Source organism: Mya arenaria, chromosome 6 (genome assembly GCF_026914265.1).
Source record: "Mya arenaria isolate MELC-2E11 chromosome 6, ASM2691426v1".
In the NCBI taxonomy this organism is placed as follows: domain Eukaryota; kingdom Metazoa; phylum Mollusca; class Bivalvia; order Myida; family Myidae; genus Mya; species Mya arenaria.
In genome coordinates, this window is record NC_069127.1 from 56845363 (window position 1) to 56865651 (window position 20289).

General features: G+C 34.9%; 1 protein-coding gene and 1 long non-coding RNA gene across 5 annotated transcripts in view; one reads left to right on the forward strand and one right to left on the reverse strand.

Moving 5' to 3' along the window:
* Positions 1–20289, forward strand: part of LOC128238472 (intermembrane lipid transfer protein VPS13D-like) — a 91826-nt gene extending 71537 nt beyond the window's left edge. For all 4 annotated transcript variants that reach the window (XM_052954429.1, XM_052954428.1, XM_052954427.1 and 1 more), the window contains exons 60-80: positions 77–252; positions 2146–2269; positions 2424–2496; positions 2903–3059; positions 3969–4047; positions 4618–4824; positions 4991–5084; positions 5730–5896; positions 6385–6495; positions 7534–7683; positions 8069–8215; positions 8516–8652; positions 9064–9248; positions 9500–9573; positions 10178–10345; positions 14701–14901; positions 15403–15540; positions 15906–16021; positions 16770–16930; positions 17729–17832; positions 18316–20289. In XM_052954429.1, the coding sequence (XP_052810389.1) occupies positions 77–252; positions 2146–2269; positions 2424–2496; positions 2903–3059; positions 3969–4047; positions 4618–4824; positions 4991–5084; positions 5730–5896; positions 6385–6495; positions 7534–7683; positions 8069–8215; positions 8516–8652; positions 9064–9248; positions 9500–9573; positions 10178–10345; positions 14701–14901; positions 15403–15540; positions 15906–16021; positions 16770–16930; positions 17729–17832; positions 18316–18411 (2865 nt within the window). In that variant the 3' untranslated portion in view covers positions 18412–20289. The remainder of the gene's footprint in view (positions 1–76; positions 253–2145; positions 2270–2423; positions 2497–2902; positions 3060–3968; positions 4048–4617; positions 4825–4990; positions 5085–5729; positions 5897–6384; positions 6496–7533; positions 7684–8068; positions 8216–8515; positions 8653–9063; positions 9249–9499; positions 9574–10177; positions 10346–14700; positions 14902–15402; positions 15541–15905; positions 16022–16769; positions 16931–17728; positions 17833–18315) is intronic.
* LOC128238473 (uncharacterized) lies at positions 10621–13772 on the reverse strand. Its single transcript, XR_008261709.1, has 4 exons — positions 13659–13772; positions 13054–13212; positions 12721–12809; positions 10621–12280 (listed from the first exon to the last, which is right to left on the reverse strand). It is a non-coding gene; the product is annotated as an uncharacterized LOC128238473 (long non-coding RNA).

The window sequence follows — 20289 nt, forward strand, 5'->3', positions numbered from 1 at the left end:
GCTACATGACACTTCTCTTTATACAAATTAGATATCAGTCTTTAGTACATGGATATAATGTTCCGATCCACTTCAGACCCTGACTCACCCTCATGGCCAGTTGTCTGCCCCCCGAGGATCCAAGATGCCTTTCCATTGGCCGAGGCAGGACCTGGACCAGCTGCTGTGTGTGAGGATGTTGGATGTCAATGGGTGTAACTGGTCAGGGGGCTTCAAGATAGACTCAGTGAGCTCATTCCATGTAAACATGAGGTAATGGATGATGATGACGTTAGTGATGATAATGCTCATGATTCAATATTTGTGCATGCTAAACATTTTATTCTCAGAACGAGACTCAGATGGGTCAGACACTCATATCAAGAGTGTGTATATCCTCGATAAATTGCGTCATAAATGCTACGTTGGAAGACCATATTTTGCTTCGAATGAAGACTTAAAACAAAGATAACATCACTATTTCTTCACCATATTAGATGAAACATAGCGCAGTCTACGCCTCTTACGGATCCTCACCTTCTGTCTTTTACCAGAGTTTGATTGAGAGTTTAGTTTCTTCAAACACTTCGAAAAACCTTTTCACTATACGGCCGTCTGACGAAGCACTGTCAAAACATTATTATTGAAACAGGATTGTTGAAGGGTTTGAGGAAACTAATCACCTAATCAAATTTCGGTAATAAAACGAAGGCGGGGCTCTTTAAGTGACATAGACTGCCCTTTGTTTTATTTAAAATGGTGTAGTTAAAGAAAAGTTATCTTTGATTTAAGTCTTCATTTTATGCAAAATGTTGCCTTCCGACGTAGCATATATGACGTAATTTATCACGTGGTATACACACACTGATCAATAGCATTCATTAATACTTTGAGGAGAATGCAACTGAGGATATTGTTTGACTTTGATAATATGTATTAGCCGGCTATCACAGATGTCAAATATGATAAAAAAAAATGTGCTGTTCGATTAAATATTAATTTAAATTAGGAAATGACAATATTGCACAGGTTAGTACATCCTAGGGTAAAATAGGGTAATGTTTTTCCCAGATTTCAAAAACCACATTAGTTTGCTCCTCACAGTCATGTTTAGACAGATTAATTTAGGAAATGGACACCTTCTGATACACAAAGGATAAGGAGGAACAGGATTTTTTATGTCTGACTGGAATGAGGAAACGATAACAAGAATATTGCAGACAATTAAGCCACTGTAAAATCACAAACCTAAAACTAAACGGTATACATTATCTTTTTACTGAAAACAAACGGCAGTCTGTGAAATATTTTGCAATTGTTTGTTGCCTTTATAAACACCAAATATTATGACCCCGTAGGTGGGCATATTAAAATCGCACCGTCTGTCCGTCCGTCTGCCCGTCCGTCCGTCCGTGTGTCCGGCTCAATTACTCGTGTCCGGGCTGTAACTTTCCCTTGTATGGACAGATTTTAAAATAATTGCCACATGTGTTCCACATACCAAGACGACGTGTCGCGTGCAAGACCCGTGTCCCTACCTCTAAGGTCAAGGTCACACTTAGTGTTTATTCACAATGGAGTGCTGCATATAAGGACATAGAATATAGGTTGTCGTGTCCGGGCTGTAACTTTCCCTTGTATGGACAGATTTTAAAATAACTTGCCACATGTCTTCCACATACCAAGACGACGTGTCACGTGCAAGACCCATGTCCCTACATCTAAGGTCAAGGTCACACTTGGGTGTTTAATCACAATGGAATGCTGCATATATAAGGACATAGAGTATAGGTTGTCGTGTCCGGGCTGTAACTTTCCCTGGTATGGACAGATTTTAAAATGACTTGCCACATGTGTTACACATACCAAGGCGACGTGTCGTGTGTAATACTCGTGTCCCTACCTCTTAGGTCAAGGTCACACTTAGTGTTTATTCACAATGGAATGCTGCATATAAGTACATAGAGTACAGGTTGTCATGTCCGGGCTGTTACATTCCCTTGTATGGACAGATTTTAAAATAACTTGCCACATATGTTTGACATACAAAGCCGACCTGTCGCGTGCAAGACCCGTGTCCCTACCTCTAAGGTCAAGGTCACACTTAGTTCAGACTGTTACGGTTTTATGTGTATCAAATTTCGTACATTCCTCTCTTAATTACAGAGATGAGCACAAGAATCCCCTGCTTCTCAAGGTGGAAGTGTTACTGCAGGGTCAGACTTTCACCATCGTGTTTCTGGACGCTGAGGAAACACCCCCGCCTTTCAGGATAGACAACTTTTCAGAGGTGAGGGTTGTTTGGGGTGCAGATATAAATTTTGATAATAGCCTATGTTTTTTTTTATCCCGACCACTCACCAATGAAATATACTTATATGTGTATGTTTGGTATGTATTCTGAGAGTTCTAAGTAAAGCAAATTGTGTTTTTAATATTTTCAGATGCCCTTGACGTACTACCAGACGAAAACCAGTGATGAGAACCTGCGTGCGGTTATCCGTCCAAACACGTGCTGTAAGTAACATGTTTAAGTTGGTTTGGTTAAATGGTAAGGGAAAAATAAGGTAGGCTTTGCATTTTCATAAATTTAGCTCGACTATCCAAATTTTAAGCAACTCGATCTGGCATATGCAAGTATTGCCCAAGAAATTCTGGTTCAGGTTTTACATGTATTTCAATTTTACAGTGATACATGCATGTTTCACTAAAACTTTGCAATCCTTAACTTAATAGCGGCGGATCAGTCGAGGGGATGTCTCTTACAGCTCTTGTTAAATTTTAAGACCTTACTTGAAAACAAAACAATTCCAGATATTAGAATGGTACCTATTCACAGTTGTGTATTTTACACTGTAGAAAATCATCCTTCGATATTAAGTTATTTTTCTTGAAGAAACAACCCCTATTCTCTGACTTTTAGTGCCATATGCCTGGGATGAGCCAACCCTAGAACACTACCTCACACTATCAGTTCCGAGCGGAAGCACTGAGACCTACAACCTTGACGAGATTGGGGAAGGAGATCATCTCTATTACCAGTCGTATTTCTTCATCTCCGCTTCAGCTACGTTCTCAAGGTATGCTGGTTACTCTTTTTTTACCACACTGCAAAACACTATCATTGCTATGGGGGACAACTTTTGGCTATTGCAATACCGTTTACCGACCTCTTAGGCCAAGGTCACATTAAGTTTTTGTTCTCAATTGATTGCTTCGTATAAGGACATAAACATAAGGTATAGGCGCCTGTCCGGGATGTACAATTTTTCTTGCATGAACAGATTTTAAAAAAAACTTGCCACATGTGTTTGATATACCAAGTCGACTTGTCGCGTGCAAGACCCTGGTCAATTCCTCTAAGGTCAATGCCACACTTTGTGTTTGTTTACAATGGAATGCTGCATATAAGGACATGAGTATAGGTGGTCGTGTCCGAGCGTCACGTAAAAGACCCTGTCCCTACCTCTAAGGTCAAAGTCAAATTTGTGTTTGTTCGCAGTAAAATTATGCATATAAGGCTATATAACATAATGAATATAGAGGGTCGTGTCCTAGCTTAAACTTTATTTTGTATTGACTATGGACAGATTACACATGACACACCTAGACGACGTGTCGCGTGCAAGACCTATGTCGCTACCTTTAAGGTCAAGGTCACATTAAGTGTTTGTTCACAATGGAATGCTGCATATAAGGACATGGAGTATAGGTGGTCTTGGCTTAAACTTTTTCATGCACTGGCATTGTTCATAGGTCAATATAACATTCGATGGCATTCTTCACATACTGTGATACATCTTTATTTTGATTTCACAATTTTGTTCTTGTTGATTAATCGAAAATTATAATGGAAAATCTCTTGATATTTTCCAGTAATGCTTGTTTATTGTATTGTTGTGTTTCAAATAAATGCAAATTTCACTAGTAATTTTGAACTCTATAAAAACAAACTTTCTCAGTTATGATGGTTGCTGTTGATTTTTCAGGGGAAATTCTTTCTCTGATGCCATGAACTCAGAACTTGTGTTGGATTGTGAACACGACTTTGTCATCTTCAGAAACAAAGTAAGTTAAAGTAACCATGATGACAAGTACTGAGGTTTATCAATAAACGTTCATTTGTCCAAACTCACCTTTTATTAGAGAAACGATTATAATAAATTATAAATTATTGTTTATCTCCAACCAATGAGATGGCCTATCGGTCTTCAATAAGTTCCACGCTTTATCGTTAAGAATTTTATTTTTACAACTTAACAGACATGACGTCATAATTTGTTTTCCAAATGCAGAAAATCAGTTGTCAATTATTGTGTTAATTCCCGAAGTTAGGACAAGCCTTCACTGGTATTAAAACTGTTTTAGGGATGTTCAAAATCAGAACTGATTACAATTTCTTTTACTAAGTAGTTGTGTAAGGATTTAACCAGGCTTATTGATCCAGCAGTTATGCCTTGATTAAAGCAGATTTAGGTAAACTTATTTATTAAATTAAAATAGATGACTTTGGAAACAATTTAAGAAAATTAAAATGTTGTTTTTTAGGATTGACCATATTAGCTGTTAAAATCCCTTGCATATACAAGCTTGTTTACCCTTTGTAAATCTACTAATTTCCCTTTTTTCTTACAACAGGAGGTAGGCAAAAGGTCCCAACTCTGGCGAATGACTCCCACAAACATGTTAGAAAACGAAGGCATGTGTCAACCCTTGGAGCCGGGCAAGGCGTCACGTACCGGTCAACGTTACGTGCTGGATGTGGCAGACAACAAGGAAAATCCAGTCCTCGTGGTGAGGAAAGCAACAGAAGGAAAGTCAGCGAGGCAGAGGTGGACTTTCAGGGTGAAGATTTTGAGAATTTTTTCTTGATAATAGAAAAATAGGTTATATAAAATGCATTTGATTATTTTTCTTGAAAACATATTAGTATGAAATTATTGTGTCAAACATCATTTTATGGTTATTTGTGTCCTTTTTCCTTGCTTAACTGACAAAATAACATTTTCAGGAGAGTATGTTATGTTCGAAAAGTGATGATGACAAATTGATGGGCTTTGTACGGTGCGTGCAGTGTCCCGGAGGCATTGAACAACTCCTGGATGGTAAGACTGATATTTAATGCTGATATTATATAAAACTGTTTATGGTATGTACAGTGTCACAGTGATATTAAAAACTCCTGGATGGTAAAATTGATATTTCATGAAGCTTAATCAAATGTGTATATAAGAAGGATATATTGTGCTCTGAATGACAATATCCTCTGGAACTGTGTAGGGTGCTGTGTCATGGGGACACTGGGGGCGCCTGATGGTTTGGCTGATATTGTATAATTATTTTTTGTCTAAAAGGGTATGGTATTTGTTGATAAATTGATAACATGCCTAGAATTGTGCTTTGTCCCGAGAGAGATTGAATAAACTCTTTAACAACGAAATACAACCTTGTATAGATCCCCTGATGATACTAGGCCCAAGCCTGTAGAGACAGGGTTCCCTAAAACTGCATTGCCCCCACTCCTACCCTACATGATAAATCCACACGAAAGATGAACCTTTTGGTCGTGAATATTCCTGAAGTAATCTAACACATTCAATTATCATTGACAGGTGGCATTGTGATACTAGGCCTACCCAGTTTAGACAATACCCCACATCCAATCCAATATGAGAATAACCATACAGAAAATAAACGCTGCATCAGGGAAATACTAGTAGTAATCTTACGCATTCGATTATCCTTGACAGGTGCTATGGTGATATTAGGCATGGCCCAAGTGGAAGAAGGGGCTCCCATCCCGCCCCACATGAGAATGTCAATGCAAAAGATGAACCCAGGTTCAGGCAGCCTCACGGTCCTCACACAGATGGATGGGCCAGTCAGAGTTGTCCAGATTAATGACCAGCAACACAGGGTAAGATTACCACAAACATTTCAATGGGTATATAAAGCTTTTTTAAATAACACCCTTATTCTGCATTCCTGTCAACATACAGACATTTGAAACAACGGCTGATTGTTGAGAAATGTGTCAACAACGTGATTAATAGCATCATTGTTAGATATTAATAATAATTAATTATGAATAATTATGTCCATAATATCTAAAAAAATAAATACAAGTACATTTAAAACAGTTGACTCTAATCTTATTAGAAATACTGAAGATCATGAGTGTTTTGATCTTTTTAGCGAAAAACGATTTGAAAGTTGACAATGATGATGTGAACAACATTGCTAACTTTAACAAACTGCTGAACAATTCGCCTTAGTAAACTAAACTATTTTATTCCTCAGATAGTTCATGAACTGCACTGAAGATTTATTGCAGTAAAATATATTTACGTAAACTTCATTATTCTTTTGATAATTCATAAAACTTAAAATATGTTCTGTTTATAGATCATTCGTAAAACACTGTCGAAGGATGATGAAGATTGCGAAATCTATGAAGAATCTCTGAACCACAAAACCAATGAGAGGCGTGGGAAACGACAGCACAGAAATGTGGAGGTTTGTTCATTAAGTCTCTTACTTGTGAGTATGTGCTTACAAAAATTGGTTTAATGTCACACAGTCGCATACATTTTTGTGTCAGTACTTGCAAACCATTTTTAATTTTTTTTTTGTCGTATTCATGATATTTTGTTATCTTAGCATTTAGCCACTGTTTATATTCACCTTTTCACACAATTTAAACCAATAACCAGAGAAAACTTCTTTACTGAAATACATATATAATAGGAAAATTCAAGAATTAATGCCTTCTAATGGGGCAAAATATTATGTTGACCACTGAAATTATAACAGTATAAAAAAACATTGAATTTACTGCATAATTAAAAATATAGGCACATCTTTGCCTGAGAATGAGGAAATTTTGAATAACCAGTAAGTATTAGATGTCAAACATGGTGACCACTAACAGAAAACATTAATGCAATGGTAGATAATTGACCAGTCACCAGTTAGCAATCAAACAATCATTGACCAAAAACTGGATTATATTTTATCAGTAAATAAAACCACATGGATGCATTGGCTAATTGCAAAAAAAACACCTTGTCTAAACATGTTGTAATAACTTTCTTTTATAAGACAAAGCCCAGATTTCTGGTGCATTCAATTTGTTGCTGGTTCTCATATTTGGGTACATTTTTGGCATTGTTGAAAACATCAGCGTTGTGGCGATGTAAATACTCCAAAAGATATTCATGTTGAGGACACATGTGAGTCAGAGACAATACAAGCATGAATTCAATAACTTTGACTAAAATGATTGTTGAGTCATGTTCCTGTATCATTGGTCAACACAGTACAAATAACAACCACTGTTTGTAATTGTGTATTCTTGTTTTCAGTTTAACCTGAATTTGAAGGGAAAAGGTGGTGAATCATTGGTCAAAACAGTGCATATTACAACCACTATTTGTAGCTGTTTATTTCTTGTTTTCAGTTTGAATTGAATTTGAAGTGAAAAGGTAGTGTATCATTGGTCAACACAGTGCAAATAACAACCACGGTTTGCTAACAGTTTATTCTTGTTTTCAGTTTGACCTGAATTTGAAGGGAGGAGTTGGAATATCATTGGTGAACACATTGCCAGAGGAATTACTGTACATATCCTTGAAGAACATCACACTTAACTACAGAGAAAACATGAAAGCTGTTACTTTTGAAGTAACTGTTGGAAATATTCAGGTAAGTGTTTTGATTATTTAAGAATTGGATGTTTCATGTATTGGTCAGAGTGTGACTATATAGATCATTAAAGAACATCACCCTTAACAACAGAGAAAACATGAAAGAAGAGGTACCGCGTATGTCACTATCAGCATAATGAAATTAGCATTTAAAGTTTTTTGAAAGATTGAATAATTGTGGCTTTAAGTCTGTCCTAATCCATCAAGTGAATTTCAAATCAAAAGCATTATCTATATCCTGTTGATTGACTTCTCTTTGTATTATTAAAGGAAATATGAGTATGGCCCTTGTGTTTAATTTTATAATATGAGTTTGTGTCGTTGACCAACTTGTACTTAAACAAAAAACTAAAAACAGCATTTTATTTGTTCAAATCTCACAGGCAGACAACCAGTTGGTAGGGGCAATGCACACTGCTATGTTATTTGTGACCCCAACATCAAAGAACGACACTGTTGATAATCACCAAGCCCTTTGGATTTCCGCTCATAGACTTCCAAACATGGGCTGGAATGCTGAAATTTACAAGGTATACATATATATGAAATATCATGCTTACCAACTTGTATTGTGATTCGTGTAGTCGATTTTTATAAACAAAACAAATTGAAGTCCACTTGTATTTGTGTAGCCGTAGAGTCATTGTCGTACACATATACTGAATCGTAAAACTTTTTATTAGTCAAATACTACTTTAGCCAAATGGGCCAGATAATGCTAACAATTTGTCTATACAAAATAAAACGCTTAATTCATATGTTTGATTCATGTTTATTCAGTCGTCGAAAAACAATTGTTCAAAAATATTAACACAATCAATTTATTCTAGCACTTGCTGATAAAGATGAAGAAAATGTCACTCCAGCTGGATGAAGTGTTACTATGGAAACTGATCCAGTATGCGCGGATTGATCAGGGTCGTCCAGACGCTGACAGTCTAAATCCGGTGGCAGATGACCTGAACATGTAAGATTAAGTGGAAAGTAACCTATACACAAGAATTAGTAAATGGTGACATAAACATTTAAAATTAGTGAAGGAAAACCTGAATGTGTTAGATTTACTGGAAAGTAACCCAACAATGTAAGAGGTAGTAGGGGCTTACATGCACATTTAAATAGTAGGGAAAGATGGCCTGAAAGTGCAAAAAAAAAATCTAACGGTGATCATAGTATGCTACAGTATTATTGATGTCTGTGAAACTCAATAATTAGCATTTAAATTTATTATATTTTTGCCACAAGGATTTGCATCAGATTATTTATTACGCATATACCATATCCGAAAGGTGAGCCTTTATGCCTGCCTAGCTGTGTGGCCATCGACCCTTGGATCATAAAAATTGCGAGTTGTTATAGTGTTTCATTTATATTTCAGGACCTTATCAAATGCAGTCACACTAAAGACGAAGCGTTACTACTTTGGCACACTGAATGTGAAGGCTGCTAATGTCAGTCTCAGTGTTCTGAAACCAGCGGGAAGCTTATCATCAGAATTGTACAGCATTAAGAAAAGGATGGGCTTCACCCTCCTCAATTTTGAAGATGCAAGTGTGCATTTGGGTAGGTTTTAAGAGTGCCTTAAGGAAATTAGCCCACAAATCAGCTAGCTCTCTCGTAGCTCCATTAACCATAATATTTGATATTGATAATGATACCTGGTGACTATATACAATTTTGAAAAAGGTACGATTGCATTTCTGCAAGGTGGACGGCACATAGTTGGTATCCGGAGTAAAGATATTTCTCAATCAGATTGTCTCATAAGTCCATTAATTGAGTGGTACTATTTTAAACACAAATGTATATTTCAGATGAGTTCAAAAGATTACATCAGTTTGACAGTAAAGAGTTCTTCCTGAGTGAGCTGAAGAAACACTACTCCGACGTAAGCAAATAACTACAAACAGTACATTAATTGAAAGTATATTGAAAGACAAATGCCATGATTTCAAAAACAGGTATATTCAAGAGTCTACTTTTGATATTGTTTTGTTTCCATGTTAATTTTCTAATGCTGAGAACAACTGACCGAAGGAGAAATTTAGAAATTAGAGCATTTTTTCCCAGGTTTTCAACGAAAACCAGGTTATTAATATGTAGGATGTAGGTTGTTACTTTCGACAAACATAGTTTTCCGCATAAGTTAGCATTGAGGGATAGAAATGAAACTTGATGTGTATGTAGCTGATGTGAATAACTGGCTTGGGATTGCTTTTGAAGGGGTTTGGGTGAAGGTCATTGTTACTTATAATAATAAGTATTAGTTAGGATCGACATAATGTGTTGGTATAATTACTATCCATCAATCTTAACTTAAGGTATTCAGGAACTGCAGGAAATGCCTAACATATTCTGGGCTCTCTTAACTTCATTGGCAACCAAGCAGGATTTATCAAAGACAGAACAGAAGCAGTTCCAGGCCTTGTACTTGATAAAACCACATGGGTCTCGTAAAAGGAGCTGATTCTCAGACTTTAGTCTTATTTCAGGGACTGCGAGCCAATGCCTTACAAATTCTTGGCTCTCTGGACTTCCTTGGTAACCCAGCAGGATTTATTCAGGATGTAAAGGAAGGTGTTGCAGGCCTCGTACATGATCAAAACCCTGTGGGTCTCGTAAAGGGAGTCATGCATGGCATCTCAAACACATCAGCAAAGGTAATGATATTTCAGCTGATCCACTTCTCTTAAAAATAATGTGTTATTGCTACCAGCATTGGCATGGCTGTTAGCGGCATCATAAAAAACTTATGTTGGAAAATTGATATTTTAAATTTGTGTAGGCAGTTAAGTGGAACTTTGGTTATTTGTACGTATTTGAATTACAGCCATACACATACATATGTGTCAATGCTTGTTAAAAGGGGTACAAAGGTACAAATGACATTTGCTCTTTTTGGTAGTTATTTATAGAGTACATCATTAGAAACAATTTGGCGAAAATTTGAGGTCAAAATCTTAAGTACTTTTGTTGTTATGACGATTTAAAGAAGCACAGAAGTCGATCAATTTATGGATGAAAGTGTCAAAAAGTGGCATATTTTTTAGATAAAGAAATGAAACAACACATGTTTTTTTAATGTCTTTATATAATTTGTAGTCATATATCTTACACAAAATAACATATTATTGAACTAGTGACAAAATTCTTGTAAAATTATGATTGAAGTTTTAAATGGCAATCAAAATGTTACCATGACAACCACAATACGATGCAATTGAATATTAAAGGTAAAAGGGATCACACACGCCGCTCTTAAAAAGTAATCAAATAACCTAAGCATTGGCAAACACTTTACAAATATATTTAAAAAAAAATTATTCAAAATGTTTAAGACTTTGTTGCTATGGTGATTTAAGTCCAAGGGGGGTCAGTGTACAAAACATATTCTATTATCGAAATATGAAGAAAATGTACATCCATAAATAGGTATTTTCATGTTTCTATGCATTTTGTAGCTATGCTTATTATACACATTATAATTTCACTAATGGACAATCCTGTAATTAAAAACAATAAATGTAACAAATATACACAGAAACATTGCCATGGCAACAAAAATACAAAGTAGTGTATTTATTGTCTCTGTACATGTGTTTGAATCATTATTTCTTAAAGTATTATAAGTTTACATAATGCAATATTGTATTTATATGTATAAAACATATTACTACACTAAGAAACAAGTTGTAACCATGGCAACCACAAGTATCAATTTTCAATACATTACATGTACAAATCAATTCTAGAAGAAAACTTAATGACAATAAAAATTGATGATATTAGCATAAAAAAATATCACTGCATCATTTGTTAATTGTCAATGTTACTGTAATTTGATGAAAAAGAATATTAGGGTTCTAGCAAGAGTTATGGAAGGTTTCTGCCCCCTGTTCTTTTTTGGAAGCACCCCGTCATGAAGAGTAAGATTGGCAACCTCCTGCCTTCTTAGAATTAAAAGCTTAAGACAGTCAAATATTGATTTTGTTTTGATAACAACTTTATATTCATAAGATTATAAATACACACAGGCTTTAAATATTTGGCACTTGAAACCTAATAGTACTTCAATTAAGCATTATACAATATTCCTAACATTTTCTGTAACATTCAAAATGTTAAAATTCTTCACAGCTAAATGAAGGGTGTCCTATTGACACATGGAAACCTGTAGCTTTTCTGTGGCTCCCTGTCTTTCTTTAACCTGGCTAAACCTCTAAGAGGTTTGTTTATATAGTAACAGTAAATGTCAGCTTCTAATTCCTACAGATTTCTTGTACTGAGAAATAATGTTATTACTTATTTCTGAATGTCAAACACTAGTCCAAACAAACAACTCTAAAAAGTTAATTAACAGGTTGTACAGTTCAATGCTTTGGTTGAGACTGTCTAGGGCGCACTGTCTTTATCAATGTCAAATCTGCTGTATTCTCTGATCTTGTCATGTTAATACCACTGCCATTCAAGATCCATCCCCTTGATGCAGATTTTGGAAAGGAGTTCAGGGTACACAACTGCTCTGGTTTTCATCAAGGTAAACTACACCCTCACCGATGCAGCAAACCTGCACTGCACAAAGCCAGGCATGTTTGCTGAAAGTATGGATTGATAGAAATTATGTCTATTTCAGTCATATTTTGACATCACAAAAAAACACACACCAAAAAACAAGCTTATATAGAGATCAAGATATCATGCCAGTGTTTTGACAATGGGAGGAGTTACTTGGCTAGTTAAAACAGTGTTTATTTTTGTTTAACATTGTTGAAAATTTAAAATGTAATATAAAGATAACATACTTATGAAATTTCACATATACATTCTTCCTCTGGCAACAGGTATGCAAAGATGTATTTTATCAATTTCAACAGTTATTGAGTTATGGTCAAGGTTAATTTGTAATTGACAACAATTAAAAGGCTAACGCTGAGATGAATACTCTTAAAAATCTAGTGCTCAATTCTGTTAGGTAAGTATTTTCAAAATTAAAGCATTTTACCTTAGGGCTTAATGTGAAAAATTTATTATCTACCTGCTAAGACAAAGTGCCAATTTCGGCTTTTCTTCTCCAAGCCATGGTACTTGAAGTAGTGATCATCATGCTCACAACAGTTTGTTGTCCTGCAACATTTGATACACATCTTTATTTTATACATGCTATTTTTGTTTATTTAAACTATTGCATGATTTCAAAATAAAATACGGAAACCAGTTAATTATTCGGTATTACACAATATGTCTTCTGATTACGTATAACAAGGTTGTCATGTGTGCAACCAAAAATCTTCTCCTTGCTTGGAAAAAGCTGTCAATTAACAACCGTTTATTAATTTGTGAACTTAAGTTATAAATAACTAAAATATACCCGAGTGCTCTGCACATACTCCAAACTACGATGACACCGCATTTCCATCAAGTTTTGAACAATATTGGACCAATCGGTTGGGCATGATTGGGGAAGAACACTGGCAGGCAATGTCCCAACTGTAATGGAGGGGGCCGGGCAGGTAACATGGAAACTGTCCTGAAATAAGATAGCAATATGATGTTATGTAGTGCAGTGTGAGCTCTTGTCAATTCATTATTGTTGTTATCAAAACTCATAAACAGATTTCAATTATCTACAATGTTATCGTGGACAGATTGAGTTTTTCTAGTAAATGAAGGTCATTCATAAGTTACACAAATCCTTATTAAAATGTCATCAGTGTCGTTGACATGTACATCGGAAACACTTTACTGCCATGACTACAAAAACATAGGAATCGGTATGATGAGAAATTTATATTAGTATACAAGTTCATTCATTATTATGGACAATGTGGTATGGAAATTAAATAAAACCGCCAGTTCAAGCCATTTGTTTACTTCCGGGTTTATGACAATTGACGAATATTTTCGCATTTTTCTATATCATTTTAACATAATAAAATTAATTAATTAAATTTATACAACTGCAATGATATTTACCTGTCAAAGCTCGACAGAAGCATCCTCGAAAAGCAGCAAATGAAGACAAAAACGTAAATGTTTGAAAATTTCTTGTTTGTCAATTACTAACCGGAAATTACGTATATGCATAAGGGAGATAACCTTGCTGTTATTATACTCGTCGCTATCGGTAACATCGTTGTCGGAGAATATGTATATTTTATGGATGCAATTTTAACAATTGTTGTACGTTAAAATTTAGAAATCTAACAAAGAAATGGTGACTTATACCAATTAAAGTCAGTGAAATAAATGAACAAAACTTTAAACACGTTTTTCTCGAAATTGAAATTGCCGACTTTGTACCCCTTTCTACAGGCGTCGTCACATATGTTAAGCAATTTCAATTGCTCTGGATGAAATAATTGTTTACTAATGACCCTGGACAGGCTAGTTTACATTGTTCTAATTATTTGTGTTTGTATTATTTTAAACCTTTTGACAGTTATTATGAAGAAAGTTATATTAACTTTTGTTGGCACTATGTTTGGTAAGAGCGGGGTCTTCCATTGTTCAGATAAAACCCAATTGTCCGGCTAGTTGACAACCAACCAAATTTGCATACAACTAAACTTGGAATAGAACCCGGGGAGCCTTTCTGTTCATATTATGAGTCATATAAAGAGCATGAAAGACGAGGCAGTAGACAACGTATGACTGAACATCAAATACCTAAATTAGAGATTACCAAACATGTATACCAAAATAATTAAAGCATATCTGTTTGATAAATGAGGAGAACTTACATGTAAGTTTTTGAGAACAAGTCAGGAACAACTTTATTGGTGTATGGCTTAAGTCCCTTGTACTAGCAGGTTCAAGCTAGGTATAAAAGTTTACTGATTACTTTATCTTTTTTTTAAAGATACTCATGATAAACTAAATGTTTTGGTTCATAAAATCAAGTTTCGCAAGTAATTTGGCTTGACATGAAATATACTACATTAATTCTTACGCTTCTTTTGGGCCAGATTCTTATGATATCACGCTAGCTATTAATCAATTCCATTTCTTCTTACAGATGGCAGGGGTAGCCTCTGAAGCCCTAAGCAATATTCACACCGACAGCGACCACAACCAGAGACGTCAAGTGATTCGAGCAGGTGCCAAATCAAGCGGGGGCCAGTTTAAAGCCGGATGGAAGGGCTTCGCTCATGGAATGGTTGGGGCATTTAAAGGAATAGCAAAACCTGTGGAAGGCCTCAGGAAGGGAGGAATTGAGGTGAGAAGATATTTATTACATTGAATCGTGACAAATTTAAGGCCGTATGGTAGGGCCTCGCTCATAGAATGATTGGATTATTGAAAGCAAACACAAACCTGTGGATAACTGCTAGAAGTTTGACTTTGATGGGAGAGTTGTTGTCAAATTTTGGTTCAGTAATGAGTATGTAAATGTGTGGCTGAATATTTACTGATTAAAGGATAGTTCAATGGATATGACATTAAAATGATTCATTATCTATCACTAACTATGACATTATTTTGAAAATCTGAAGGGTAACACAAACCTATTTTTTAAATTGAATACATCGACAATTTGCTTTACTCCTTTATATTTGCATATTTAGCGAACTTCAGTCAGTTTACCAGTTCTGTCCTAGGCATGTTGCAAAATAGTGTTCACTTTATTATTGAGGCTGGTTACTTAATTAGTGGCATACGTTTAAGATTTCATGGACGTGTATGAAAAAAATCACTTTAACTACTACTCGTAATACAGGGTTTTGGTGCTGGCCTTTACCAAGGAGTGACTGGGTTTGTCACTAAGCCATTAGCAGGGGTTCTGGACCTTGCAACTGGAATGTCCAATGCTGTAAAAGACGTTAGCAAAGGCAGCAGTCATAAGACACCTGATCAGGTGAGAGCTTTAATAATACAAAATACTGAGAAAGTGAAGATTATTTAGGTAGACGTTGGTGTTCACTTACCAGTATTCTGCCTTTTTTTCTATTAAAAATCAAATAATAAAACTACATATTGTCACCTTAATGCAAAAACGTAATACCTACTTTTATTTCCTCATGCATTTATTGCTCTAAGATTATGATAAATAAAGTATATTGAGTGATTGTCCATTTGAAATGGAACTGAATGAAGATTTTGTCTCAAATTGATACAGACAATCTTTTATTGAGTATAGATGAATAGAAAAATAATAATTTCATACAAGCCCCTCTGAAATGCTGGATATTTCAATCAGTTTCCAAATGCCGTATTCCATAGGTACGTCCACCTCGCTGCTGCCATGGACCAGGCGGTTTACTTTTACCATTCTCCAACACCATGGCCAGATCTCAGCACCTCCTGTATAAAATCAATGAGTCCAACTATCAAGAGAGGTATGTCAGTATTTATGAATTTATCATCATATGATCTTAGGACGTTCTCTTATGCAGACACTAGTAATGGTGTCCTGTTTAAAAACAGCTGTAGAGGGCCTGTCTCATTAATTTTTAAAAGATCTAAGTCGTAAAGCATTTATATTTCATGGTGTCGTGACTTTTTTCTGAAAATTGTCACATGATTCTAGGAAGTACTTCTCTTTATCAAGTTTGTGATGTGTCAAAAAATTATGGTGAACATATCAAACTCACTAGAAACTATTTTAGAAACATTTCATATTACATGTGTGCAGTTTCTTTTAACTGCTACTATTAATTTGAGTCAAATATATGTGAAAGTGTCATCCCTTATGACCATATATAAAAATTTTATTCTTCGAAAGATAAATGTATAGGAAGTAAAAATGACCGAAATGATATTAAAACAAAACATGGCCTTCAAAGATTGCAAAAAGAAAATTTGAATGTTCTTTCAGTTGAAATGAAGAGCTTATATTTAAACTGACCTTTTTGTATCAAATACTTCTGATAATTTTATACAAGCAAAACAGATACAAAATGTTACATGGAACAAAGTCGCCTGATATGAATATTAACTGTAATATCTCCATATTCGCTTAAGCCGAGAGGACAAACAGTTTGTAACCATTACCATTGGCCATCTTCTTGAGTATACGATATGTGATTTTACCTCGGCAAAGTCACATGATGTTTAAGGATATAAACTGTCGTATTTCTATCCTAGGTTAATAGTATGGGACCAGGTTCGCTCCAGCCCCGGCAGTGAGGATCAGCTGTTTGTGATGATAACGAGTCATCAAGTGATCTTTATGCGGGAACGCAAAGACTCTATTATCTTCCAGCTGAAACACAGGGACTACTCAAAGGCTGCACACATCGAATCAGGTTGCTTTTATTTTCTTAACCAAATTTATTAATTTTAGGTCATCTGTTTTTGATGAACTAAAGTCCATGTATTTTCATAGCCTTTGTGTCATTGTTGGTATTGTTGATCGTTGTGCAACGTCTAAATCCTTAGCCGTAACTCATGAAACATTTCAAACAAATATAAAGGTTGGTACACATATTGCCATTCACAATATGCATAAGTATTGCAATGTGCATGACTCTTATACATTATTAAGAAATGCCCCCCTGTTACAGAACAAGATAAAAAAGAAAAGTTGGCATTTACTCCGCGACGTAGTTGGTTTTACAAATTGTTAGGAATTCTATCCTCTCTTTGTATTAGGAAGATAAATCTAAATTCATGAATATGAACATTTCTTATACAAAATAAACAGAGTTTTTATTATTTAATCGCTTGTCTATTTTTCGAAGAAAAAAATGCATCGGCATTATAGTGCAAAGTCTTTGGCCATGACTCCCTTATTATTCAAGCTATTCAAATGGAAGTTACAAAACATGTTTCCAAAGATGAAACACACTTGTAAATGGACAGCAAGACTTATAATCTTGACATTAGTTAATGCAGAGCTCTTGATCGAATGAGCACTGACGTTCTATCCTATTTGATCCTTTTTCATTGAATAGTGGCCAGTGTTTTAATGTCAGACACATCTTATCTTCTTGCTTACGGATTGGCCAACCATACGATAGTGCTCAATTGATAAGCAAGTATTACTATTTAACTGCCCACGACAACAGCTACATGAATATTCACTTTTCATATTTTTCTTACAGACGGGCGTTACTATGTGAGACTATTTCGTGTAGAAGAGAGAGAACCATACCCCAGTAACAAGACGCCTCAGGTCCGATGTGATTGCAGGTCTACTGCACAGAAGGTAATTCTCTTGCACAATCCTTATTCATAAAGAAATCCCATCGAACCTATGAGGCTAAATAGCAAAAGACACAGTACATGTTTGTATTGACCCTAAAGCCGTTTGATCAAGATAACCGGTTGTAGCGAAGATCACTATTCAAGGACAGTTTAAAAGCTTCCAAACATCTAAATGCGTTAGTCTGTTACCTTGGGTCGGGGTCATAAAGGCTATGAATAAGGCTATGAATTGCGTAAGATTTTTTTTTATTACAACAAAAAACCAATTTGTAACAAAATATAATGAAATAAAGAAATGTCTCTGATTCGATATGTCTATAAAAGATATTTACTGTTTCAAAATAGTTACTTTAAACTTTTTGATTGATCTGAAATTAATCATGTCAATCATTGTATGATGTAATATCCGTTTGAATACGTTTATATGTACAAGAAAAGAGATTTTAGTAACCTATTTCTAGTATCTATAAACTTTGTATTCTAGGTTGCGCAGCAGATCAACTACGCCAAAAGTTTGTCAGAGGAACAGAAAATGTTTGTACCTCCGTTGCCAGATATTGACGACCAGTATTATGCATGAAATGGAGAATACTGTGAAGGGTTTAAGATAGAATTTGGTGAATAGGGAATATCTTCAACAATGTGATATTTGAATGTTGTAAAATGTATCAGATCAGATAGGTGAAATATATGAGATGGGAATATTGTAAAAACAATGTATATGATAGGCAATGTTGTGAAATGTATCAGATATTGAATGTTGTGAAATGTATGAATTTTGTTAAGTTATGAGATGTGACTTATTTTGGACTTCGGCTGAATAAACCAATCTGTAAATGTAGTTATCACATAACAGTGGCTTATTTTTGTTTGTGAAAAAAGTTTTGGGAAGAATCATAACAAAATAAGATTGAGCAGTACTTTAAAAATATGTGGATCATCAAGCTGTATGCACATGTACTTCTGTCATTGAAGTACATGTATTGTTTCTTTTTTGAGTCCCATGTTTAATGTTAATTCCGATGAATATACGTTGAACTGAGGTTAGAAATCTTTGTTTTACTTTCTCTGATGATTTGCCTACCATTACATATGTATGTGTGAACAATTATTCAGTTCTTTTTTTATAAAAGGGATATAATTTTGATTCCAAAATATGGATAATAAATTGACTGATACAAACTATTTAACTATGGAATGGATGGTTACCCTAGCAACCACGGGCTAGATACGTTTCAACAGTTACCTGGCTATAATTTAAAAGCAATACTACTTATTTTTGGTATTTTATATGTGGTTTTATGTCAGCAATGTCACCAGGTTATCGTTGAAGGTAATGAAAGTTTTTCATAGAAGACATTCCCCCATCTTTGTGACTGAACACTCGTATCGTTTGACAAACATCACAAATCTTTCAAATTGTACTTTGTTTGGTTTCAGACGATAAGATTACAAAAACCGTGAATGTACTATTTTATTTTATGTTTATTCAGGGGCGCATAATGGTCATACGTGTACCCACCTGTAAATGACGAACAGTTACCAGGGTCCAAAAGTTATTCCTGTCCATGCCCTTTACCTAACTTTAATGCTTAAATGACATCTGGTAAGTTTCGGTACTTCTTACTTGCATGATTTTAAGTACCACATAATGAAAACCTGTATTAATTTGTTGCAACATGTATTTAAAACGATTGTTTGTATTAATTGGGATTGTTTCATGTACATCGTATTAAGTTGAATGTTTGATATTTGATGTGAGTATATTGTCATGCTTACGTAAATGTTAGAAATCCATAGTTGTATTACATAAAGTGAACATGCACTTATGTACATGTACACATGATTGTATGAGGACACAACTTGTGGACATTTGTGATAATGAGTTGTGTTTTGTCTATGAGAAAAGTCTGTTCACATTTGATGGAAGTAGAAGGTCATTGTGTGTTAAAATGCACACACCATTAACTATAGAAGCTTTACATTGTATTTTCTAGTCACTTTAGTATGCTCATCATCTGAAATATATTGCGAGCTTACATTGGAACAAATAATAATATTATCTATGTAAGCCCTCAAGAAAACAGAAACCATAGTTATCTACTACATGGCATTTAACACATAATTCGGAGTGTAGGTACTGTAATGTTTATTTCGTTCTTGTAACCATGCTCAAGAAAGCAAACCATAGTTATCTCCTACATGGCATTTAACACATAACTCTAGAGTGTAGGAACTGTTATGTTTATTCCATTCATGTAACCATGAATATTGGTGTAGATTGTAATATTTAGTGTGAAATATTATACTGTAAATATTTGCTGTGTTTGTATTGTTTGATGATCTTGTGATGTAGACACTTTGTTTCTGTAAAATGAACAGCTGTTACTGTTACCCTGTTATTTTTGAATGATGTTACCAATACAATCTAATACAATAAACACCACTGAAGTATGAA